General features: G+C 47.0%; 1 protein-coding gene across 2 annotated transcripts in view; it reads right to left on the reverse strand.

Annotated features, from left to right (window-relative positions):
* The window catches only part of LOC138582110 (E3 ubiquitin-protein ligase TRIM39-like), a 473056-nt gene that overhangs the window by 386569 nt on the left and 58818 nt on the right, over positions 1-27669 (reverse strand). For both annotated transcript variants that reach the window (XM_069653088.1, XM_069653087.1), the window contains exon 2: positions 24047-24503. In XM_069653088.1, coding sequence (XP_069509189.1) covers positions 24047-24424 — 378 coding nt within the window. In that variant the 5' untranslated portion in view covers positions 24425-24503. The remainder of the gene's footprint in view (positions 1-24046; positions 24504-27669) is intronic.

Below are 27669 nucleotides of genomic sequence, written 5' to 3' on the forward strand. Positions count from 1 at the left end.
CCAAAGGCCAGATCCTGCCCTCTGATGGAATCGAGGGAATAATGCCGCACAAATGTATGCACTGAAGCCCAGGTGGCAGCATCACAGATGTTGCGAATAGGAACACCCCTCTGCAGGGCAGTAGATGCAGCCAAGCCCCTGGTAGAATGGGCCCGCAAGCCAGCCGGTGGGTCCTTGCCCGCCAAGCGGTAACACTCCGAGATGGCCAAAATAATCCAGCGGGACAAAGTCTGTTTCGTCACAGCTTGCCCCAAGCGCTTACCAGCGTAACCAATAAAGAGTTGATCGTCCACTCTGACCCGGGACATGCGAGAAACATAAAAGCTCAAAGCTCTCCTAGGATCAAGCCTATGGAGCCTCTCCTCTTCCTTACCAGGATGCGGAGGAGGATAGAATGCCGGAAGAACAATCTTCTGGGCCAAATGAAATTCCGTCACTACCTTTGGAAGAAAAGAAGGACGAACTCGAAGGACAACCCTGTCCTTGTGAAATACAGTGAAGGGTGGCTTAACAGAAAGTGCCTGTAACTCACTCACTCTGCGAGCGGAAGTAACCGCAACTAAAAACACAGTTTTCAAAGACAACAGCCTCAAAGGGCAAGAATGTAACGGCTCAAACGGAGCACCCAAAAGAAACCTAAGAACAAGGTTCAAATCCCAACCGGGCACCAGGAAAGGCGACGGAGGGAACACATTAGTGAGCCCTTTCAGAAACTGTGAAATTAAAGGGATTTTAAAGTAAGAACATTCTTCAGATGAGCGCTTAAAGATGGACAGCGCCGCCAGGTAACCCTTAACGGTACCCACTTGCAAGCCCCTGTGGGCCAAAGAAAGCAAAAAGGACAGAACCATGGGGATGTCACATGCAAAAGGATCCACATTCTGAACTCTGCACCAGTCGCAGAACTTACGCCAACGGCAACGGTACAGAGACTTAGTTGCGGGCCTTCGGGCCGAAAGCAACACCTCCATCACGTCTTCAGGGAGGTCCCAATCCTTATACCTCAACCTTTCAGAAGCCATCCGACCTCTGGATGGAGAACCTGACCCCCCCCTCCCGTGAGAGCAGATCGTCTCGGTAGGGAAGACGACGTGGAGGGCAGATGGACAAGTCGAGAAGGTCCGGGTACCACGTCCTCCGAGCCCACGCCGGAGCAATGAGGATCATCCGGGAACCGAACTTCCGTAACCTCCGCAGCACTTGCGGGATGACGGGGACTGGAGGAAACGCGTACAGCAGCGGGAACGACCACCCCACCACGAACGCGTCTCCTAAGGCTCCTTTTGGAGGAAATTCCCGCGAGCAAAACCTTTCGCACTTCCGGTTGACACTGGAGGCAAAGAGATCCACTTGAGGGGTCCCCCAAAGGGCGAAGATCTCCAGGAGAATCTCCTGAGCCAACTCCCACTCGTGAGAGATCGTGCTCTGCCTGCTCAGAGCGTCCGCCGTCACGTTCTCGACTCCGGCCAGATGAACTGCCGAGATCGAAACTTCCTGCTGGATGGCCCAGAACTCGAGCTGCATCGCCTCCCTGCACAGAGGAAGTGACCCTGCCCCCCCCTTTTTGTTGAGGTAGTGCATGGCCACTGTGTTGTCCGTCAGGATCAGGACATTCTTTCCTCGCACAGTCGGCAGAAAAGCCCTCAGGGCTAGCCTGACGGCCCTCAGCTCCAACAGATTGATATGGAGTCTGGACTCCGACGGAGACCAACGACCGCTGACTGTCAGCCCGTTGGCATGAGCTCCCCATCCCGTGAGGGATGCATCCGACACGATCGTCACCTCCGGCCAGGGAAGCCAAAACGGAGCCCCCTTCATCAAGTTGCCTACGACGGCCCACCACAGAAGGTCCCGGGCGACCGAGGGCGGCACCTGAATCGGGCCCGACATCCTGCCGGAGGACTGCGACCATTGCATCTTGAGTGCCCACTGCAAAGATCTCATTCGCAGGCGAGCCTCTGGCACCAGAAGAATGCAGGATGCCATGAGGCCGAGCAACCTCAAGAACTCTAACGCTGGGAGCGTCTGGGCATGCTGAAACTTGCGCACCATCTGCTGAATGTGAAGAGCCCTCACCTGGGGAGGAAAACACTGCCCCAGGGAAGTGTCGAGCACTGCTCCGATGTACTGGAGCCTCTGCGTTGGCGTCAAATGGGACTTCTTTAAATTGAGGGAGAAGCCCAGCCTGTGAAGGGAGTGGCAGGCGACGGACAGATGATCCAGGACCTGCTCGGGAGAGCTCCCCCTGATCAACCAATCGTCCAGGTAGGGGTAGACGTGAATCCCCCCTTGCCGGAGATGCGCTGCCACCACCACCATGAGCTTGGTGAAAACCCTCGGGGCGGAGGTCAAACCGAACGGCAGGACCCGAAACTGAAAGTGCGAGTCGCCAACCGCGAACCTCAGGTACTTCTTGTGCTTGGGATGGATCGGCACATGGAAGTAAGCATCCTTGAGGTCGAGTGACACCAACCAGTCCTGAAGCTGAAGGGCCTGGAGGACTTGAGAGAGAGTAACCATCTTGAACTTGTCCTTCCTGAGGAGTTTGTTCAAACCGCGCAAGTCCATGATGGGTCTCAATCCCCCGTCTTTCTTGGAAATCAAAAAATAAGGGGAATACCATCCCTTGTTCCTCTCCGCTACAGGCACCAGTTCTATGGCGCCTTTCTCCAGCAGGGCTTGAATTTCCTGCGCAAGGAGCGGATCCGGACACTTCAAAGAGAGGTTCCCCGGTGGATTGTCGCGAGGCCTGTGCCGAAAGGGAAGACAGTAGCCGTGGGTTATGATCTCCAGAACCCACACATCTGAAGTAATGGCACGCCACTCTACAAGATGCTGCGCCAGCCTTCCCCCAACCGGCGAACCATGGGACATGGCCTCATGACTGAGTAGGAGCGGCTGCGGCGTTACCTGAGGGCAAAGAGGCAACTGCCCGAGCGGCCTTGGCACCACGGGTACCTTGTCGTCCACCTCTGGTACCCCTGCATTGGCCCCTTTGACTGCCAGCTCCTCTCGCTCTACCAAAGGACGAGTAATAGCGAAAGGAGCCACCCCTCCACTGCTGTCCCCTAGGACGAAAAGGCGGAGGTTGGCGAACTGCAGCGCCCAACGACTTCGCTGCAGCTTTTGAGGTCTGCAACCTCTCAAGGCTCTCGTCAGCCTTGCTGCCAAAAAGATGTTCACCATCAAAGGGCATGTTGAGGAGCCGGGACTGCACATCAGGAGCAAACCCTGACTTCCGCAACCACGCAAACCTGCGTATCACGGTGCTCGCCGCCATGGACCTACTGACGCATTCAGCTAAGTCCAAACCCGACTGAACGGACTCACACATGGCATCCTTACCATCCTGGACCAAAGCAAGGAAACCATCCCGTTCGTCCCCTTCGGGAATATGTTCAGCCGCTAACGCAACACAGTTCCACAGAGTGTGCGTGAAACGTGACAAGGCACAAATGGAGTTGGCCGCCTGAAGCGCCATACCACCAGAAGAAAACACCTTCTTCGCCCAGCCATCAAAACGTTTGTCGTCCCTATCAGGAGGGATGGTAGGGTACGACGCCTGCTTTGCCGGGGCCGTGGCCGCCTGCACCACCAAACTTTCCGGAGTGGGGTGCCTGGTCAAGTAGCAGGGGTCGCCACTGGCTGGACGGTATTTCCGCGACAAGGATCTGCCCACTGCCGGGAGACCCTCCGGAGCAGTCCAAGCCGCCGCCACCCTACGCTGTAAAGCCATATGGAATGGCAGTACCGGGTCAGTTGGGGGACCAACATCAAGGATGTCCGTCAGATCATCCTGCACAAACTCCCCTGGGGGAGCAGACCATCCCAGATACTCAGACACCCTAGCCATAAGGCGCCGGTATGAGGAATCGGCATGGGAGCCAGGCTCAGGCCGACCAAATTCCACCTCCGGAGAGGTGTCCAGACCACTAGCATCATGCAGCGACTGCCTCAAATCGTCAAATTGACTATGGCCCGAGACAATGTCATCCGGCACCTGATCAGGAACCAGGCCAACCGAATCCTCATCCGCCTCCGAAATATAATCCAAGTGGTGGAAAGGCACCTGAGAGTGCCTGCTCTTAGCCAGAGCCTTCCTAGGGGGTACACCCGAGACACGGGGCACCTCCGACACGAAAGGCGTCGATGGCGTCGAGCGAATCGGCGCCGCCGTCGAGAAAACCGGCAACGGCGCCGAGAGGATCGGCGTCGACGTCGAGGAAATCGGCGTCGACGTCAGATGCAGCGCCTCCAATATCGGCGGCGTCGACACAGCCCTCGAAGCCGGAGCCCCGAGCGTGTCCCTCGACGACCTGAACGTCGACGGCTTCGACGACTTCCTCGGAGCCGGAGCTTCGAGAAAGCCTGTCGACGCCCTCGACGCCTCAGACGTCGATGTCTTCCTCGAAGACATCACAGGTGCACACGGTCTCGATCGCGTCGAGGACCGGGACCTGGAACGGGTACGGCGAGAACGAGCCTCCTTGTCCGAACGGGACCTCTCCCGTGACTCGTGCCGACCACTCTTGCGAGCGGCGTCTCTCGACCTCACACGGCCGACCCCACTCGGGGGCGCGGACGGTTGAGTACCCTGCGACTCAAGAATCGCCAACATTTTCTTCCCGAAGGAAGCCCATTCCTCCGGCGTCGCACGGCTGGTGGGATAACCGACGTGCCGGGCAGAGTCCTCGGAAGAGGACCTGGAAGGCGACCGGTGACGGCGCTTCCGAGAACGCCTCGAAGAGGCAGAGGAGTGGCGAGACCGACTCCTAGAAGAAGACCGACGAGACTTCCGACGATGACGCGGAGAGTCACCCCTCGAATCATCCGTCGAAAGCCCCGCCGACTTCGACTTCCGGGGCTTGGACACCCGACCTACCGACAATTTCTTCTTACGTTCGCGTAAGGCCTTGGAAGTGAGCGACAGGCAGTCGACACAGTCATCCGTGTCGTGGGCCTCCCCGAGGCACCAGAGGCAGGCGTCGTGCGAGTCAGTCACCGACATCTTGGACCCACACACCCCGCACTTCTTGAAGCCCGGACGCGGGGTTGAAGACGAAGTGGAAGACATCGCTGCGAAGGAATATTCACAAACGAACAGGTTCGAAGAACCAGAAAGAACAGAACTCCAAAGAGTCGAGGCTAGAACCGAGAAACACGAAGCAACACGTTCGCGGAAAAAACGGAACTGAGGCTACTGGCGTCGTGCGTCCTACTTATCACATCGGATGACGTCGGACGTCGGAGGAGGTCCTCGACGGCGGCGCATCGACGCAGGACGCAGACGCCGAAAAAGTTTCCGAAGCAGCACAGCTGTGGTGATTACTGTCATAGATATGGAATACGTCGGAGGACCCAATCCCCTCGAACATCCGACTCGTAGAGTCCTCACCAATCCCGTGATTGGAACTACATGTCTCTGCCTCGGAGGGCTCTCCAGCCGTAGGTTGCAACAAGTCTATAAAGCCGGTTCAACCAGTCCCTTTCGCTTGCAGGTGGGGTGAGAGCTCACCACAGGTGGCCATTTTGTCCACACCTCTTAGTAATATTTTTCTTTTTAATAAACATGGTCATGTTAAACAAATTGTGATTGATTTTAACCCACCATAAATCAGTGGGTTTAAAAGGGCTTGGAAAAGACCTTCCACCTGAACTGTGAAAGTACTATTCCATTTGAGCCAAGTCACACCACCCAGAAAGCATGGCTGTATGTTCACCTCCCAGTTCATAGCCATTTCAGAAAGTCACAGTGGGTATGCAGATACTCAAAAGCAAGCCTTTCGCTCCAGAAATTGCCTTTCTTGCATGGCAGTGCTACTTTATTAATAGCTTAATCAACCACAAGACAGACATTTCTCAAGAGTGCTGACCACAGCATACCTGGATTCGCCATTATTAAGGCACATCGGCGTAGCATAGTCTGACAATCTTGTGGTTGGAGCATGTTTTACTGGCTTTGCAATCACTGTTACCGCCAATTAGATTACACTTCTAAAATGATGCCAGACTGAAAAAGCTAGCCATTTATTTTAGAGCCTTGCGTTTTGATTTCTCGTACAAGCAGCTACTGTGCGTGCTGCAAATAGCAGCCAGGTCTAATTTGTATATACAGTAAGCGCTTTTTGGATTGGATGCCATTGCTTTGGTCTTGTAAATAAAGCTATATTTTCACACGCAATGGATTTGAATGTTTGTGTATGGACGGTGCTCTGAGAATAGATCGGCCGATTTCTTATGCTTTAGGTAAGCTCAGCCTACTTTTAGGAAGTGGAGACCAACTGACTGCTTTTGCAGCACCTAGAGCGCCATTGTTTTGCTACTTTGGGATCCAAGTTATGAGCCACTTAGTACGATCCAGTTGCAGGACGGGAGGGTCAGACTAAGGGTGGCCCCATTAGCAGCGGAGCGTCCCCTGCACTTTTCAATTTTGCGGACCACTTTGCCTTTTGCCAACTTCGAGGTTATTTATTGGCTTTTCTCCTCTTGCATTAACATCACTATAGCCTCTACCGTTGCGCTACACTTATCAGCCAGTCTAGCTACACCTAGCGCTTTGTGCACTGGAACCATGGCCCATACCTACAAACTTTCAGACACCTACCAGAGCACTGAGCCACATCATCCTAATATCTACCTCAACGCCCTTGCCTTATGGCTTTACCACTTCACCAGAAACCCACACCTAACCAACCATGCAATACCTTCCTTAGAAACAAAAGATTAGGCTCTAGATTTATGGGCACGAAGGGACACCCTTCATACCCTAGCGCATACTCGAAACCCGATGCCCAGCTCGACCCCCCCAGTCCCCTATTCACCCACTCCTCAGTGCCCCCAGACTAACCTTGCATCACCAAGCAACGTTGGTCTGATCAAGACGGCTTTGGTCAATGCAAGGTCCCTAGCAGCTCATGCACTGGACATTACTGATCTCATTACGACCCAGGAGCTAGACTACATTGCCATCACTGAGACTTGGCTAAACCCTGCCTCGGGCCCGGCACTCTCCTCGGCTATCCCCCCTGGAGTTTTCCATTACTAGGTGTGACCGCACTTCTAGAGGCGGCGGAATTGCATTCATCCATAAAACCTCACTAGGACTTAGAACCCTACCGACCTCTAACCTGGAATCTGCTGAGCTGCTCTCGGTCAAACTTCCTCTAACGGACAACCAAACGGCCACCATTCATCTACTATACAGACCCCCTGGTCCCCCCCCACATCATTGCTCTCGGTCAAACTTCCTCTAACGGACAACCAAACGGCCACCATTCATCTAATATACAGACCCCCTGGTCCCCCCCCCCATCATTTATTGATGACATCACCTCCCTAGTACTTTACAAAGTGAAAACAAACTCTCAAACCATCATCCTTGGGGACCTCAACCTAGGCTACCTAGACCCTAATGACCCTGGGGCCCTCGACTTTAACACCCTTAATGATCTAGGCTTCTCACATCATATACACAAGAACCTACCCACATCAAAAGGGCAGTCTTTAGACTGGCTAAGCAACAACAACTGCAACATCAGCCTACTCTCAAATTCACCTTGCGCCTGGTCTGATCACCACATCACCTCCTTCAACATTGAAGCAGCTCTTCTTCCTATGCCTCCCGTTACTCCAGCCATCCCTACCAGAAATAAAAAGAACATAACCACTGAAAAGTTACTCCCCCTCATCCTTTCTAACCTTAACGCCACTGACTCTTGCTCAGACCCTACCATCCTAGCCGACACATAACCAGACTGTGCTCTCAGCCATAAACACCATCGCCCCGCTCAAACTCAGGAGACCCAAACATGCACACCTCAACTCGTGGTTCACACCACAGCTCAGAATGCTACGGAAAGAGAAACGCAGTGCTGAGTCACGCTGGAAAAGTCACCCTTCTGACGCCCACAAGGATAGACTCTTCTTAGCCACCCTCAACTATAAAGAGGCTATACTCCAGGCAAAAAAAAAAAAAAAAGACTCCTACAATAACCACATCGTGTCAGCCCAATCGAACACTAAGGAATTATTTAAAATTCTCAAGGAACTTGCGACGCCTGCAGCCCCCGCCCGACTCCCGCGCCAAAGATAGCAACTGGTGCACTAATATACAGACAGCACTCCTGGGCAAAATTGCCATCCTCCAAACGAAAATTAGAGACAAACAAAAATCCCTACAGTCAGACCAACCTCTGACCGCTTCGACATCTAGTACCTACCAAGCCAGCTTGACCTATAAACCATTTTCCTTCTCCCCTCTCTTGAAGTAGAAGGAATTATAAAATAACCTCAAGCCTTCCAACTGCCAAGGTGACACTTGCCCGGCGCCTATTATAAAGGAAGCCTCACATGACCTTGCCAACTTTATCAAAGCCTTCATAAATTCCTCCTTCAAAACTGGTATTGTCCCCGACAACCTCAAGGATGCCTGGGTGATCCATTACTCAAAAAACCATCCCTTGACCCCAACATACCAACTAACTTTAGACGAATCACTACTGTCCCGTTCCTGCTCAAGATCCTTCATCGTGCAGCTTACTTGCAGATCCAAGACTACCTTGAATCCAACAATCTCCTGGGGCTAAAACAATCGGGCTTCCACCCCAAACATGGCACCGAAACAGCTCTGATTGATCTGAAAACCCAGATGGAGACTAAAGGACAATGGGAAGCTAGCGCTACTTCTCCTTGATCTCTCTGCGGCATTTGATTTGGTTAACCACCAAATACTTTGCCAGCATCTTAAAACTGCGGCCCAATTCTCAGACTCCGCTAATGCCTGGTTTCACTCATTCTTTAGCAACAGGTCCATGCAGGTCTTCTCATCCACAGCATTGGCAGACCCCTCGCCTATTCACTGCAGCGTCCCTCAAGGCTCATGTGTATCACCCACGCTTTACAACGTGTTTACCAAACCCCTGTTCGATGTGCTAGATTATCTGGGTGTCTCCTTCAAATACGCGGATGACACCCAGATACTCATTCCCATCACTGGTGACTACACAGCCGACACCAAATCCTTGAATGATGTCTATCTGGTCATTCAGGCCTGGATGGCGCAACACGAACTATGTCTCAACGATGACAAGACAGAGTTTACTAGAATCTTCTCAACGTCTTAAACTTGACCAGGTCTACAAGTCTTTCTTTCATCATTGACGGTAATGAAATCAAGGTCTCTAAAGACACCAAAATTCTAGGCGTCTATCTGGACTCCACTCTCTCACTAAACACACAAACAAATGCAGTAAGATCGGCGTCGGCCTATAGATGTAAACTTATCACCGCCTGCAGACCTTTCCTGAACCCTGATAACTGCATCACACTCGCAAGAACAATCATTATGTCCACAATCGATTACTGCAGCGCCCTCTACTTAAGGACCAGCCATTCTAACCTCAATAAACTGCAAACTATCCAGAATAATGCCATTAGGGTAGCTCTCAATATCCCCAGACGTTCACACATCCGCAACGTCAGACCTGATCTATGTTGGCTCCCGGTAAAGCAAAGAATTGCCTTGAAAACACTAGCCTTGACTCACAAATGTCTGGACAACAATGCCCCCACCTTGCCTCTCCTCTCGCCTTACACTCCACACTTCCTCCCGACCTACCAGATCAGCTCAAACTCACAGCCTAATCCTGCCCAGATATAAACTCCAAAAAGCGGGTGGTATCAGCTTCCCTGTGCTAGCTTCAAAACTTTGGAATACACTGCCTATTTCCATCAGAACCGAGCCGTTGTTCCCAACTTTTAAGAATAATACCAAATCCTGGCTGTTCACGCAGATTCTATGAGGCTCCCTTCACCTAAGCTCTGCTACCGATTTGTAATTTATGTCACCGATGTATATATGTAATTTCTTGTATTTTGTATTGCAATTTTGAAAATTCGTAATTTGCGTTTCTTGTATATATTGTAACCTGCATCTAAGAATATGTGCCCAGTTGCCCTTGGGCCTGGCTGCGCTTTTTTTAATAAACTAAACTTCAAACTCTTAAAACTCGGAGAGCACGATTGGCTTCCTAGCACTGTTTTATATTGCCGCTGGATTGGCAGCAGCAAACACATTATTTATATAATCAATTTGTATAATATGCAAATATATGCTATATCTATACTCGGACAGTTTCTAGGCACTATAGCACTTTAACATTTTAATTTTGAATGGTATTTTAATTAGTAACTATTGTATCCACCAAGTCCCTTGCACCTCTGAAATTCATTTCACATGCTTGAATATCCCACATTTATTTTGCATTTTAAAAACAGAAGTATTACTTGGGAGCTTAAAAACTGCAACCCCTGTTAAGACGAGGATAGAAAAAAAAACACTTCATCTTTACCAATTACAGCTGGCATCTTTTTGGCTTTTGTCGCAGGTAAACCGATAGAGGATGCAAATCTTCTAATTGTCGAAATTGAAGTTCTTTTGAGCACATTGCCTCTACCCTCATTACAGTCCCCCCTAATCGTATAGCGGGCGGCACTTGCAATATGCTACTAAGTGATTTAGAGTAGTGGATAAACTAACCAATCCACCTAATTTCGCACATAATTAACATTCTGGCAGCGCCTGCGATTTCCCATTAGTCTGGCTCATCTTATGTTAATTCTCATTTGTCTAGCGGCTTTCAGCATACATATGATCCCAACGGGCTGCATCAGAAAACCTTCCCTTCAATTCCACTAGCGAGTTTAGACGATAAACTCAAATCCTTTTGAGGGTACCAAAAGCCTCATCCCAGTGGAAATGTACAAACGTATGTGAAACCCAAAAGCGGCACGTCCGTTACTAATATAGGGAGGAACCTAACACTTTAATCAATGTTCATACGTCGAATAGATTCGACATACTAATCAGCTAGGTATACTATTCTTGCACCCGAAAGAGAGAATGAAATATATTAAATGGCGAGGCTGCGGGTGACTAGGAACCGCGCACCACTTTTGCCCCCAATGAGCCGAATACCGGATGATTGTACTACTAAGCTGCTGGTTCATCCGATTAATCATATCTGCAGGAAAGAACTGCATTTTTATCTGCATTGTGCTGGTACATCCCCTTATTGAATTAATTCAGTCACTAAAGCACGCAGAGGCAGACGCTCAACGACAAACTTTTGACATTAGTATGGCTGTCCCCAAACACCCGACAGTAGATCCAGTAGCATTGACGCTGGTGCAGGTTTATGCAATGAACGTCTCGGACCAGCAAACTGGTGTATTCAGGAGTGGGGCAGGTCAGAGACACCTAAAAGCCCTCTCCCTGCTTCAAGTATGCTGGGTTGCAACAACAGCAAAAAGCCATCACACGATAACCACTCTGGGAATAGGACCAGTAATAAATCTACACCCGACGATAGATCCCAGAAGCAATGTTATCAAGGAACATAAAGTGAAGAGATCCACCTGTAGTAGTGGCATGAAGTATTTTGAACCCACGGGTGGGTGCTCTTTCAATCAGTAACAAGTCATACAAGGATGGGGATGTAGAATAACGTTTGCACCAAAAAATAAGACTGCCTCAGGAAGTTAGCAAAATGTCTCATCCAAAAGTTTTATTTTTCAATGATCTAAAACGGGGACTTAGAATTTCGATTGTGCTCTCCGCGCAAATTACATTAAAACACTTCAGTACTAAAAACGTTTCATAAGTCACTACATACTACGTGGCAAACTAAGAAAACCTATGGGGTCTTGTGGTTGGTTTAAGGGGAACATCTAAGTATAATTTAAGGGTTCGTGTTGCGATTGGTCTCTACAGTCAGGTGGCCAACTTATGCCCAACCCCTAGTGCAAGTCGGCTATCAAACTACAAGGCCTTTCGTTATATGGCCTTCTACAATTGGTTGTCATGCTTGTACCCTTCTGGAACATTCAGCTCACAAGCAGCAGGTAAGCTGGTACGCCAGGTGTCAGTGGGTGGACTTGACCGTGTCTCCCCACCCAATTAGCCCTACATCTCAACGCTCATGCTGTCTGCCATTCAGATGGTCCTTAAACTTGTCCTTTTAAAGTATCACTGCTCCTGAGAATAAAAGGGAGTATGGGCACACTTATCGCAGTTCTGGTCGATTTCCATGCTTGACTCACATGACCGGAGAACGTATTTCGGCCTGTTTTTGCAGCATTTAATTGTCTTGAATAAGGCACTCATGGTGTGCTTTCTTACACCTCAACAAGGGCTGATTCAGCTTCTCACGTTGACTGTTCTTGGCCGCTGCATCCTTTGACACCAGGCCAGACAGCAATTTCAGGCCTTTCCACGATCTTCAGCCGTTTCCATACTGCGACACAGCCCTCCAATCCTTCTTTCTTCACAGGTCTGAGCTTACTAAATGTGACACACCAATGTCCAGATTCTATGTAATGGCGGCACCGCCTGCAGTCTATTCACTATGTTTAGCTAGCCTTTAAGATCACTTAGTCTACTTGCATTGCTGTATCTGTCCAGTTATAAAAACGGCTTGCATGTTCTGCAGTGCTCTTCACACGTGCAAGCTTCATCCTGCATATGAAAGTTTACTCAATTCTTTACTTCGTCAGAGTCTATAAGTTATATGCACCTTCTTCGACCACTCTTCTCAGTGCGTCAATGCCTGGGAAAAGAATCGACAAGCCCACGAGTACCATCTTTGTAGCAGGAGATCAGAACCTCCAGTTTGAACTACTTCCCACGACCGATAGCCTGGCAGAGTAAAAAGACCAAGCATGGGCGATCACTTAGCTTGCTGCAACATATTCCAAAAGGCAGTATAGACCAGCGATGGAGGCTACACGACTGTGGCTTATCTTAAATCTGAGAGCATGTAGGTCCGAGGGTGATACCCCGGCTAAAGGCACTTTAGTGGCAGGTAGCCTTTCCAGTCACAAACTAAAATGTTGTATTGATTTATACCACGCAAATCTACCACCCAAGGGCAGTCTCCAGGCGCTCACGCAGCTCTGCAAGAGAAGAGGGCTGGGTGAGTTAGTGAGGATCCGATAGGTTCAGAACCAGGAGGAACTGGCGTCCGAGCGTTATCTTGCATGTGGGAGTGGTTTCCGGAGGCCCTGTGTTTTGTAACTGTCGGAAGGATTCAGCACCTCAGATGTGTGCTTGTGTTTTTGTGGGGTGTGAGAAGTTGCGCAGGAGTTTGTGATCAGCGGACACTGGTTAGATGTACACATGAGGGGTTCAGAGTTGCAGATTAGGTGTTGAAATATATAATGTCGGGGTGCATCTGTGAGTCGATGGATTTATGGACTATGTGCAGCAGTGTTCCCTCTAATGTTTCCAGAGTCTCAGGGTATGTTAGGGTGTGAGCATTAGATTAATTCTCTGTAGGTGTATGTACTGTGGCTAGCCCCTAGTCATGTTAAGTGGCTTTGGAGGAGCAGGAAGGGGAGGGGGAATGGGTTAATAAGTCAATTGGTTTGACGCCGCATCTGGCACAAGTCTTTTGTTGTTGCTCGATGGTGTCTACCAACGTGCTTTGTTTTGGTTAGTCAGCCAATCTTGTCTTCTCTCCAGGTCTGGAGGCCGATTGCCCCTTGCTAGTTTGGAGGCATAGGGTACATAGGTGTGTATCTGGTTACATTCAGGTTAACCTTGGCGCTGGTGTGGGCCTGTTGTGTGGTTGGCTGCTGAACGGGTGCGCAGTTGGTAATAGATGGGGAGGTGGTGCTCGAGGGGGATGTCCCTAGTTGTGCGGGTGGGCAAGTTAGGGTGATGCTTAGGTTTTAATGCTTTACCTGTTTGGGTTTTAAATGTTGAATCTTCAATCATGAGCCTTGCTGAAAGATTTCATTGTAGTCAACAGATGCGAAAGTGATCATTGCACACTGGTAGCAACATTGGAAGTAGGGATTCCATCATTGTCTTCCCAAAACACTACCTGTAGCAATAATATCCTTAATATCGAGGGTCATATAAGAGTATCCTTGAAATGTGCTAACCTGGAGCTTGAAAGAATACTGCCTACCCTATACAGCGTGCTTTTAGCACCCCATCAAAGACTTTTACAAAAGCACTATACCTATTAAAAAAAGGACTATGCTGCGTTTCTCTTGAAAGGCATTCTTGAAGCTATACAAAAGAAAGATTGACACATTTTGGAAAATGCTGCGGTGGAACATTACGGAAAAACTTCGGTACAACTATTTTTGCAAACTCCAGAGAAACTAGATTCTTTACAGCTCAATTTAATGGTGCCTCGTACCTTGAAACACCAGCCTCCCATACGCTAGTATTCACTCTGAAATGTGAAACTATAGTGGCCCAAAAATTGATTAAGACCCAAGAACCATACCAAATCCCAGGTAATGTATTCAACTCTGAAGTGAAGATATGGCCCCTCTACAACCAGTTCTAATACTGCACCATAGTCATGGGCATCTGCAGAAATAATTTCCCTGTAAAAAAGGGAGGATATGAGCCCAGAGCAACCATCACCCCATTTCACTTCGATTCTTCAGAAATGTGCATTTGTTTTGCCAGAGCAGTCCTTGGGTACCTGGCCTGATCGACCATCACCAGGCAGGGATCAAGGAAGAACTACGTACCAGACTATTGATTTAGGCTCTTCCTATTGATCGTAAAATATGTCGAGTGAAGAAACGGATGCATATGTGCCCTTGTTGACTTTCATACAGTGTTTCTTTGGCATCCCACATGCCATTCTCTACAATATTTTTATTTGATTAAATTAGAGCGCCTTTCACTAATGGTGCTGAGCAGTAATCAAAATAAGTAGTACAATCATGTGAGTATAAACGTGAACAATTACATCAGCAGATGAAAAACAATGTTAAGAAGGTAACAAGGAAGGGAGAGAGAGTATAAGATTAGTCTCGAAAATACGAAGAGATGAGGAAGAGCAAAGTGAAAGAGGACCGTTCCAGTGTTTGGGGGCCAAATGAGAACAGGAACTGAAACGAGACAGTTATGAGAAATAGATTTTGAGATTGCAAAGAGCATGACGGGACATAGAATGAGAGTAAAGAAAGGTAATAGGGGCCAAGCCAGGAGTGCATTTGTAAACAATTGAAAGTGATGCACAAGAAAGTAAAGAAATTGAAAGTAGGGAAGGTGCTATAGAGGCCTGAGGGGCTAAAGAAAAAAGAAACAGAAGAGTTACAACTAGAACGAGGGAAGAGATGACAGGCAGGGATACCAAGCAATAAAGATGAGTAGTCGATACAGGAAAAAAACAAGGAGAAAAGAAGTTTAGAAGAATGAAAGGAAAGATAAGAGGGAGCACAACAAAGCATAACAGCATGAACGGGCACTAGAAGAAATATGGAGAGAAGGATCATAGATGACATCCAAATTGGATGCTGAGAGAAAGAAGAAAAGATGGAAGAAAAGACAAGGGGGATTTAGTGGAAGAAACGGTAGAAGGGAAACACAGGACCTCCGTTTGAGACATTAAGGTGAAGAAAGTGAGAAGACATCCAGTTCCGGACAGCTGAAAGACAGTTTGGAACAGTAGGATGCAAAACTGAATCAAATGAAGAAAAAGAAAGATCTGGGTGTCATCAGCGTAAAGGTGAAAGGAAATATCAAAGGACGAGATGAGAGCAGAAAGAGGCGCAGTATAGAGGGAAAAAAAAACAAACTCCAAAGAAGAGGGAGCGAGGAAGAAGTGTCCAACCCAAGTGACAGAATAAGTGTGTTGCGAAAGATAGGAGCAGAGCCAATAGAGAGCAGACCCTGAAATACCCAAAGTGGAAAGAGAAGAAATAAGAAGTGAGTGGTCCACAATGTCAAACGCCGCAGATAAAATCAAGACAAATGAGAATAGAAGTCTGGGGTTAGAGTGACCACCTACGAATAAGGAATTAGAGACATGAAGTGCAGTTTCAGTAGAATGAGATGGGCGGAAAGCAGAATGCAAGGGAGGAAGAGGAGAATGAAGAGCCAGGTAACTGGTTACCCGAGCATAGGGGACCTGTTCAAGAATGAAAGGGAAGAACAAGTTACTTAACCCTGGTAATTTTCTTTCAATGATGTTCCTCCCACGTATTCCTCATATTTTGACACATGTCCAGATTCAGCTGCATCAGAATTTGTTTTTCAGCAGAGGGTGCTGTGCGTCGACTCTATGTACCTCCAAGGACTCAGTCGAGGATCATGTCATCAAAGGCATATATAGCACGTGCAGCACCCATGGGCTTCAGTTCTGTTTTTTCATCTTTAATAGTAGAAATATCTGCAAAACACGGAAGTGAGCATACTCAGCCTTGATGGAACAGAAGCTGTAAAAGCAGGGGAAACAAAAATAAAAAAAAATAAGTAAACATTTTTTAAAAAAGATGGGAGGGCGATGAGGATTACGTGGGAGGAACATCCAATCGAAGGAACGTTACCAGAGGTAAGTAACTTGTTCTTCTAATGGATTGTTTCCTCACAGATATTCATCTTTTGACAGACTCCCACAGCAGTATTTTATTTGGAGAAGGGAGTAGAATTTCATTTCAAATATTTTCATGGACCAAGTGCAGGACTGCCTTACCAAAAAGGTACTATCCTGACAGAGGTAAGATTCCAGGCAATAATGCTTTGTGAATGTATGGATGCTAGACCGCGTTGCCGCTTGAAAAATATTCTTAAAATTGGTATGCCCCTTTGCAGGGCTCTAGAGGTAGCCATGCCCCTGGTGGAATGGGCCCTTAAACATTCCGCAAGTTCTTTTCCTGTCAACCTGTAGCATTCTGAAATGGCCAGAATGATCCATCTGGACAAGGTCTGCTTAGAGACAGCCTGACCCAGCTTACAACCCGTATAGCCAAAGAAAAGTTGGCCATCAATGCGTAGTCTTGACATTCTGGATATATAAAAGCTTAACGCTCTACAGGGGTGGGGTGTTGCGCGGGTCTAACCTATGTAGTTTTACCTCCTCCTTGCCAGGATGAGGTGGAGATAGAAAAACAGTAGAATAAGTCTGTCCTATATGGAAATCAGAAATTATTTTTTGGAAAAAACGAAGGTTTGACCCTCAGCACAACCCTATCCTTGTGGAAGATAGTAAAGGGTGGCCTGGACAAAAGTGCCTGCAACTCACTATGGGTTGATGTTAGAGCTACCAATAAAATGGTTTTAAATGGCTTTAAAGGTTAACAACCTTAAGAGACATGAGTGCAGAGGTTCAAAAAGGTGCACACATTAGGAATTTTAGAACCAAATTAAGGCCCCAGACTGGAACCTCGAACAGAGATGGAGGGAACACATTGGTGAGCCCCTTTAGAAATGGTGTCACCAGTGGAAGTTTGAAGTAGGAACATTCCTCTGACGAGCACTTAAAGATGGACAGTGCCGCCAAGTAGCCTTTACTAGTACCAATCTGCAGCCTCAAATTGGCTAAAGATAGTAGAAAGGACAAAACATTCAGTGTTTTACAAGTAAAAGGATCTACATTCTTTTCTCTGCACCAGTTGCAGAATGTATTCCAACGGCAATGGTACAGAGACTTTATTGCTGGCCTTCTGGCCAAAAGCAAAGCCTCTACTACATCATCCAGGAGGTCCCAATCCTTGTATCCCAGCCTTTCAGAAACCAAGCGTGAAGGTGGAGTGTTTGACCTCTGGATGGAGAACCAGACCCTCCTCTCTTGAGAGAAGGTCCTCTTTGTGGAAGGCGCATCGGAGGACAGATGGCCATGTCCTGAAGGTCCAGGTACCACGTCCTCCTGGCCAATTAGGATCACGTGTTTCCCGAACTGTCTCAACCTCCTGGTCACTTGAAGAATGACTGGGACTGCAGGAAACTTAAACCAGTGGAAATTCCCAGTCCACTACGAATGCGTCTCCTAGAACTCCTTTTGGGGTAAATTCCCTGGAGCAACACAGTTCACACTTCCGGTTGGCCCCAGTCGTGAACAGATCCACTTGAGGGGTTCCCCAAAGGGTGAAGATCGCTTGAACTTCATGAGCTAGTGCCCACTCATGAGAGAGTGCTCTGCCTGCTCAGAGCGTCCACTGCGGTCTTCTCCTCTCTGCCTAGGTGAACTGCTGACAGATATTCCTATTTATATTGGCCAGTACCGGAGCTGAATTTACTCTGCACAGTGGTAGTGACCCTACACATCCTCTCTGGTTGAGGTAGTACATGGCCACTGTGTTGTCCATTATCAGGCCATTCTTTCCCTGTACAGAGGGCGGAAAGGCCTTCAGCGCTAGTCTGATTGCCCCCAGCTCCAAAATATTGATTATGTAGTTTGGATTCCGATGGAGACCAATGACCGCCGACTGTCAGATTGTTGGTATGGTCTCCCCACCCCGTGAGTGTGGCATCCGTCATTACTGTTGTCTCCTGCCATGGTTGCCAAGAGGGTTCTCCTTCAGAATAATGTCCCCACAGAAGATCCTGTGCGAGCCTGGTTGGAACCTGAAGTGGGGCCTACATTTTTCCTGAAACCTGGGACCATTGGGTTCTTAGAACCCATTGAAAGGATCTCATTCTGAGGCGGGCCTCTGGCACCAGGAAAATGCAGGATGCCATGAAACTTGGTAACCATCTGAAGAATGTCTAGCGCCCTCACAGCTCCGATGAACGGGAGTTTGAGATCGGGTCATATGCAACTTCTTGTAATTGAGAAGCCCAGTCTGTGGAGAGTGTGGCAGGTGACATTGAGATGATCCCGTGATTGTTCAGGAGAATGCTCCCTGATCAGCCAATCATCCAGGTAGGGGTAGAGGTGAATCCACCACTCTCCTGAGACTCGCTGCCACCACTGCCATCAGTTTGGTGAAAACCCTCAGGGCAGAGGTCTCTGAAACTGATAGAGAAACGCCAACTGCAAACCTCAGGTGTTTTGTGCTCGAGATGGATTGGCACGTGAAAATAAGCATCCTGAAGGTCAAAAGGCACCAACCAAACCTCAGAAGTTTTGAGGCGGCTGATGCAGCGGCCGATGGTAAGGAAGCTGCCTCTTGAGCTGGCACTGCACCCATTCCTCGTCAACCACAAGGACGTTTTCTTTGGCCCCTTTGACTGGCCATTCCTCTAACCCTTCCAACTGAGGGGTAGTAGCGAACACATCTACCCCTTCAAGGTTGTCCACTAGGTCGAAAAGGCAGAGGTTGTTCAATAACAGCGCCTAAAGGTTTGGCCGCCGCCTTCGAGGTCTGCAACCTCAAGAATCCCATCAGCCTTGTTGCCAAAAAGGTGAGCTGCGTCAAAAGGCAGGTTGAGGAGTCTGGATTGCACATCCGGTGCAAAACAGACTTCTGCAACCAAGCAAACCTGCGCAGAATGTTGCTGGTAGCCATGGCTCTGCTGATGCCATCAGCAGAATCCAAACCCGACTGAAGAGACTCGCTCATGGCCTCTCTGCTGTCTAACTGTGGCTAAGAAGCCGTCTCTTTCATCCCCTTCGGGAATTTGCTCTGCCGCCACGGAAATGCTAGCGTGAACGTAAATTTTGCAAGGGCACACGTGGAGTTGGCAGGTTTTAGTGCTATGCTTCGTGCAGAGAACACCTTCATTGCCCCATCCATCTACGCGTTTGTCATCCCAATCAGGAACGATGGTAGCGTATGCACTTGTTTTGATGTTGCAGTAGCTGCCTGCACCACCAGACTCTCCGGAGTGGGGTGTTTTGACAGGTAGTCAGGGTCACTACTGGAAGGACGGTATTTTTTAGTCAAGTTTGTACAAACTGACGGATTGGTCTCCGGTGTCTTCCGTTTCTGACCACCCTCTTCTGCAAGGCAATGTGGAATGGTAAAATGGGATCCGACTGTGGACCTTAGTCTAATATGTCAGTAAAGTTGTCCTGTTCATATGGGAATGGAGGGCTACTCCAACCCATGTAATCTACCACCTTTGACATGAGCTGCCTTCAGGATGCATTCACATGTTCCCCAACCTCTGGTTTCCCAAACTCTAGGTCAGATGTGGTATCCACCATACTTGCAGTCTGCAGATCATCATAAAGGTCCCTCATCCTGGACCCGTCCGCAATGAAACTCTGGTACATTAGGCGTACCATATTGTAGGCCAAATGGGGCCTCTTCATCAGACTGCTCCTCTTCTTCATAAATTCAAAGAAAAGAAAACTTAAGTATTTCCTAGGCATAGGAACATATGTTTTGTCAGGAGTCATGGGTTTTGACAATTTGCTTTTACGCTATAGTACATTGTTTTCTGGATCGGCGCCATTGGCTTCAGCAGGGCGCTCTGTGTCGAAGGCACAGCTGGTAAGCATGGCGCAGATGGCATAGAAGTCGATGTCGAGGGTTTGGTAGGCGAAGGTGCCTCCGGCGAAGGTGTTGAGGTCGTTGACGCCATCAACTTGTATTTATGGCTCGAATGATCCTTCGATGTAACATCAGATCGAGGCCTCGAAGGCTCAGGATGCGGATCGGGCCTTTGTCCCGGGCTAAAGGGCTGCAAGACTTAAGCCGAGACCTTTCCTTCCCGGCTTCTTCCGAAGGAGCGATAGGAACATGGCTTTTTGCTTTTCTAAAGTTTTAAGCATTTCAGCTCTGAAGGCCTCCCACTCGGCTGAGTGGATTTTTTGGTTGGACATGCAACTCTTTCTGGGGAAGCGTACGTCGAGAAAGGCGACCTAAGGTGTCTTCTCTTCAACTTCTTCGAGGACGAAGTGCTGTGAGCCACTCCTCGAACTGGACCACCTTCCTCTGAGGAGAGCCGCCAAGGTTTCACCAATCGGGTAGGGGATTTTTAATAGGAACTTTGCCTACCTTCACCTTCCCCTTCCGTTCCCTCAATGCTTTTACAGTCATCGACTGGCACTTGGAGCAGTCGGAGGCTTCATGATCTGCTCCGAGGCACCACAGATTGTGCGGATCAGTCAGGGACATTTTCGATCCGCAATCCCAACACTTTAAAACTGGACTTCGGAGTCGTCTGTGTCGCCGATGAAGACATCTCTATGTCAACGTTTTAACAAGACATCACAAGATGAGAAGAAGCGTGCTGCATTTCTTCGAAGCAATCGCGGAAAAACGGAACTGAAGCCAACGGGCGCTGCACGTGCTATATATGCCTGCGATGACAACATCCTTGACTGAGGCCTTCGAGGGACATCGAGTCAATGCCATTGACGCACAGCACCCTCTGCCAAAAAATGTTTCCGAAGCAGCTGAAGCTAGGCACAACACATGTCAAAAGATACATGGGAGGACACAATCCATTCGAAAAGGTAGAAAGGAACTAAGATGGAAGTTAGCTGGGGCTGATGGAGCAAGAGAATTCTTTTTTTTTATAGGAAGAATAGGCGCACGCTTAAAAGCTGCAGGAAAAACAAGATTGTGAAAGATAGGGGAGAAGATGGGGATATACTTCGGGGATCAAAGAAGAAGGAAGAGAGTCAGAAGGAGAAGCTGTAGTTAAGAGAGCAGAAGTAGCAAGGTTATACAGAGGTGGTACAGAAAGAACTATACAGAAAGGCTGTAGTGAGGTACGGTGTCTTGGAGGTGGAATTACCTCACCCTTTGAAGGGCAAAAGGGTGCACAACAAGGTTACGTGCTGGTCCCAATCTGCTTTTTGCTTTGTAAGATCTTGGTGACCTCTACTGATGCGCCATCTCTTGCCAGGGAAAAAGTACCCGGTATTACTGTTCAGATGATGCAATTTTTATCTCCTTAACACCATCCGGGCTGTTAAAAGAGCTCCAGCCCTGTCCAGAAAGGGGCTTAGCCATTAATGTAAGCAAAACAAAAGCCACAGTCTTCCTAGAGAAGAGGAAAAAACCAACATGCAATCTAAACTTGGAACATAACACCATTGAACATGAATGCTCAGAGCCATCTAGGTACAAGATTTGCCAGTTCATGTAAATGGGATGTACATCTGAACAGAACAGGGACCACACTTCCCAGGTATCATGGGTGATCACCAAATGTTCATAAAAGATCATGGGGATGGTGCCATAGTCAGAAATGGCAACATCTTTTCGGAACAATATCCAATTCAGCATCATTGAGTACTTTGTGGGAAAATAAACTCACTGTGGGAAATGAACTGTATCTGGACGTCATGAAACCTATAGTCATTAACTCCCAGTAGACTAAATAGAGGTTTTGTATTTTGCCGGTGGCCTACTGTATGACCAAATGGGATGCTAGTGTATTCAACAAGTGTCTTTTGTACAAGTAGGATCGAAACAGAACACTTGTTAGCTTGCCCATTCTAAAGCTAGTTTGGGAGGATGTCCAAGATATTCAGAATTTACCACAAATTAAGCAATGCTCCTCTGCACAGGATCTAGTGTATATGCATTTGCTGTCGTGAAATGTTTATATAGATTTGGTTGAAAAGAATGAGAGTCATGAGGTCTCCGTGCAATTACATTAGTCAAACCTTTTAACAGTTATATGGACCGCTTGTTATGCATTGTGAATTATGATCCATCTAAAAGGGGTCCCTCTCTAACATCTGTGCAGCTGCCATTCCAGGTACTTATCCCAGTGTTACAACAGCATTTTAGGTGCCTATAGCAGAGGTATAGGTTGATATTCACCCAAGTGATCCATTTGTTAGGCTGCATGAATTATAAAAGCTCCAGTTACTGATATTGCATATATCTTGTGCTTATGAATTGTAACCAATTTTGCATGATTTTATCTGGTTTTTCTTTTTTTGTACTTTACCAATTGCTGCTTTTTGTACACTTATGGCATCATGCCGAAATAAGGTATTTTGACTGAATGAAGCTCATTCAGTACAATGCACCAACGAGAAATAACGAGCTGCTTTAAATTGTTTTTTAAAAAAAGAATCGAGCCAGTCCCACACCCATCTCTACCAGGTTTGTAAAACTATGGAAATAACTACCAACTAGTTCTTCCATAATGCATAGATTCAATCACTAATATATCATTACATGCTGCAGGTCAAAGTTGTCATCACACAAGGAAAATGCACACTGGAAACATTAGAGATCGTAAACCATACAATTTTCGGGATGGTCTCATTTCAAAACAGAACCCATGAAAATACTGTCCCAGCGAAAGGCACCCAGGAACGTGAAACGATTGTGGTTTTGGAGCCTGATTAATTACATTTTTTAACCAGACTGAAGGCCCCTCCACCCCTCCCCCATTTGGGATGCATTAAAGTACCAGCACCAACCACCAGGAAAACAAGAAAAGTTTTCAAAAGCAACAAACCACCGTTTACACTGTCACCATGATTCAGTGTTATTGCATCAGGCAGTAGCCGACAGACACCAGTTTCCCTTCACATACTGCAACAAAAACTCGAACTATCACGTAAAACCAGGATGGCTAGGTCCTCCACAATATTAGTGAGGGGCAGATGTACTTACAATTAACCCAAAGCAGTTAGCAGAGCGCACTTAGCATTTTGATTATGAAACTTCTCAGCAGTACAGGTAGCTCTCTCAATGTATTCATAAAAGCAGAGGCGTTGCTAAGGGGGGGGGGGAGATAAGGGGTCTATAGCCCCTGGTCTTTTGATTGTAGCCTCGAATAGAATCTCAGGAGCTACAGCCAAAAGGCTAGCTAGCCCCCAGTCCCGAAATTAGCGTAGCCCCGGTTCTTTTTCAGACCTAGCAACACCCCTGCATACAATGGTTTCTGTAATGTACTATTAACCGATTTTCCGATGGGATAGGCACAGCCAGACCATGCTGCCACAACCATGAAAGATGGTCTTTAACCAGAACGAACCGGCCATCCTGGAGATCATTTCCATATGGTTCAGTGTACTCTACTTGCTTTATAGCACTGTAATCCTACTTCAAAAAGACAAAGCACTTACAAAGGGAACCGTCAACACAAAATAAAACTATAGGCAAGCACTGTGCACAAGCTGGTCAGAGGCCACTAAATGACTTCGAACAGTGTACCACTAGTGAGTATTTGCAGTAAACCACCACCAGCTATTAGGAGCTCAATGTGCTGTGACCAAGTGTGCACTCCAGAACACGAGCATGCCACCAGCGACTCCAGTGCAGTAAACCAAAAGGCACGAACAATAGTCACTGGAGAGTTTGCCCACGCACTCTTCTCATTTTATTTTACAAGGCCAATTTCGTCCACAGCTAGATTAAAGGATTGTACACAAACCTTGTATTCTTGGGCTGCTTCCTCAATAGGGCTCACAGTGTGAGTTTTATGATCCTTTGACTCCCGACAGACAAGGCAAAGCATTTGCTGATCCTCTTCACAGAAGAGCTGCAGTGGCTGCTTATGTTTGATGCACATGTTTTTCTCCTGCAGTTTTAACATTTCCACAATGTTTCTGAGTTGACAGTTAGACTGGAGGGTTCTTCTGGAGGTTTGTCTGCACTGAGGACAGATCACGTCATTTCTCTGGCAGCAGTGAGTGATGCAGGAACGACAGAAGTTGTGTCCACAGTCTATTGTCACAGGATCATTAATATACTCCAAACAGATTGAACAAGTGGCTTCCTCTTGGAGCACTTCAAAATTTGCTCCCGCCATAATGAAGTAAATGGAAGTAAAACTGCAGAAAGAAATCAGTATTAAAAGAGCGAAGTTGTCACCAGGTGCCAAATAATTTCTGTAGGGAAAGAAAAAGAAAAATAAAGTAGTGAAATTAAAGTAGAATTATAGGGTTCATAAATTCTCAGTATTAAAAATTACAACCAGAATTAACTCCATACTGAGAGACTCTGCTCCAAATTTCTAAAAATGGGTTCATAGCGTTAAACCATTTAGAGGGAATTGTGAAAGTGTAGCTTTTATAACGTGTAGCCCAAGGCCCAGCTGGTAGGGGGGGCTAGGTGATTGTTACCCAAGGGAACACCTATAGGCAGGCACCAGAGTAATACATGTATTTTATTGTGCAGTGTGTTATTTGTCTGTGTGCGCGCGCGCGTTGGACTAAACCATCCAGCCCACAATGGGGATGGGTAAAACGGTAAAGAAAGAAGAAAAGAACAAATTCCTGACCAAGAATGGGCTGGGCCGAAAAGAATCCTGGAGGATTTGAAAGGAGGACAGTGTATTAAGACAGATGAAGGAGAGGGAGACAAAGAAAGAAAATACTTACCTTTGCCATCTCAACCACTCCCCCTAAGGCCTAATCCATAAATGGCTCAAATGTGGTGCGCTGTGGCAGTGATGTGGGGCAGACCCCACACTAACACGGTAGCCCTTAAGAGTTAAAAAAAAATCAACAGGTGTGGTGGTGAGTGCGTGTGGGCCCCCAGCCAAAAGGGCCCAACCTGTAGACTGCAAAAGGCAGTGGAGCTACAGTGGTATTGGGTGGACCCATCAAACATGCAGGGGCCACCCAGGATAAAGAGCTCTGGCTGCACACTGAGCACGGGGTGGCTCGACATGATGGACGTGGCCATCCTAGAAGGGGTTGGGGGGGGGGGGGGACAGGCCACAGCAACTCCAAGGAACCACTTTAACCAGCCCCAAATCCAGCCCCCAGCCATCTAGACAGCCATGCAACCAGCCAGAAAGTCAACAAAGACAGACCCATGAAGGTACTGAAGAGGCGTTAACTGACTGAATCAATCAGCCTATTGTGACAGTGTCGACTGTTAAGTTGGGGGGCATATGGGCTAAGGGTTCAGGGAAATGTAAAGTAGGGACAAAAGTTTAGTGGTAGGATATTAAATATTTATAAGAAGGTTAGGTAGAGGCGTGAGAGAGGCACTGCGGTGGCCTGCCTGAAGATACCTAGCACTATGGGGCCACCCACAGATGCCATCCTCTGGCTTCACACTCCATGGGCATGTCACATCATCAATAGCGAAATAAGGCACTGGTGTAGGAACCAAAAATAAATAAATCGGAAGAAAGTCTAAAATGGTCACAGTCCATCTGCATCAATCTATGGTAGGGTTATAAAACGTGAGGGTTCAGTACAGATTGTGGTTGAAAAGTGGCACTCCCTGCTCCATCTTAGTGCAAACATACTTATGGGTGGTTGACAAGAATCATCACGAGTACGTACATGGACATTTGAGTGAAAAGCCGAAGTGGCTGGTGCACAGCTCCACAATGGGGATGTGGAGGTTTTCCATAATATGTGCCTAAAGGTGGTTGCATTTCGGCATACATTGTATGGAGGCCAGAACAAGGCTGGCTGTACTTGTTCACAATGAGAACATTGTTAGGAAACAACAAGAACAGATGGCGCTTTGTTATGCTGAGTTACACCATGGCATTTATCAAAAGAAAAAAAGAAACATGGATGGCTAAGCCAATATTAGAGCAGATGCAATATGACCTTGTGAACGATCCGACTGCGCTGGCCATGAAAACGCACGGACTAACAGTTTGTTGCCTGGGGACAACGTATGCTGAAGAAAATTGCTAATGTGACATGTTCGTCAAAATCTGAAATTTAGAAACATTTGACAAAGATTCAAGTCAAGTTCCGTGGTCTATAAAATGTCTTTGTTTATGAATAACTTATTTTCATCTTCTTACAAATACATTTTTGTAAAATATATCACTGTACATATCTTTACAATAAAAGTAATACAAATTTAATTGTATATATTTTTTGGGCATGGAGTATTTTTCTTGTCAAGGTTTCTTTGTATGAAAGTCACCAAAATATTTGTTTAAGAATAAAATGTGAAGGAAAAGGGTTTCTGTACTTCTTGGTCACACCTTTGTATATTGATAGTTAAAATGAAAGATACCGTTGCTTTTATTTAGTGTAATTGTTTTTCACAAAAACGAGAAAATGCACATGTGTGCAAAGGACAGCACTGACATTTGAAGCATTAGACTCACACGTGACAAGTGTTTATTTTCATAATGCATATGTAAAGAATGCCGTAAAATGCGTTTCCCACCTCACAATATAATGTACAATCTGGAGCAATAAAGAAAACATTATCCAAATATTGGCCTATATTAAATAATGATCCAGGTTTAGCAGAAGTACTGTCGTCTACTCCACAGATTACGTTTTTAAAACTACATCCTTCAAAAAAAAAAAAATTATAATAAGTCTGGCTCCCAGTATGCATAGAGAAATAGAGGCACTTCCAAGCAATTGGTTCAACAAAACAAATTGTTTCCCGCTAATATGCAAAGGTTGTGGACAATGTTCCATATGGTTACAATGAATCTTGGAAAACGTGTCACGATATCACTTGTCTTACTAGATATGTGGTACATTACATGGATTGCCCTTGCAAGCTCAGGTACATTGGCTCGACTTTAGGGCCACTGAAACCAAGGATATTACAATGCTATCGAGCCATTAAGAATTTTGATAACTATCCTTTCACAATGGGTTCCCTTCCATGAAATATATCGTTGGCAGTACATTTCAAAGAGACTCATGGCAGCGATCTTGATCCACCATACGCCCCACTTTTCTTTGAGCTTTGGCACATATTACATAACAGAAAATGAACAGCAACATAATACAAAGATCAGAGATTGATTATACAAATGAGAACATTCAAAATATTTGGCCACAATGGCAATGAGGAGCTATATGTGTTCCTAGACTGATCATTTGTCTTCAGCTCTTAGCTTTCTTATCCAGTCGGTTTGCTTTTTCATAATTGTTCCGAGTGCTAATCAACTGCCGAAATGTCTTCTTTTGGCCATCGAAAGACAATTGTGTTTTTATAATGTGGGAATGTTTGTATCCATTCATTTGCCTATTTGAATATGATTGAATATTTCCTCTTTAAATTTGATAATTCCTGCGGTCCTTCGTGCATTCTAGCCCATATGGGTAG

The sequence above is a fragment of the Ambystoma mexicanum genome, chromosome 3q (genome assembly GCF_040938575.1).
Source record: "Ambystoma mexicanum isolate Mex_15411 chromosome 3q, UKY_AmexF1_1, whole genome shotgun sequence".
Lineage (NCBI taxonomy): Eukaryota > Metazoa > Chordata > Amphibia > Caudata > Ambystomatidae > Ambystoma > Ambystoma mexicanum.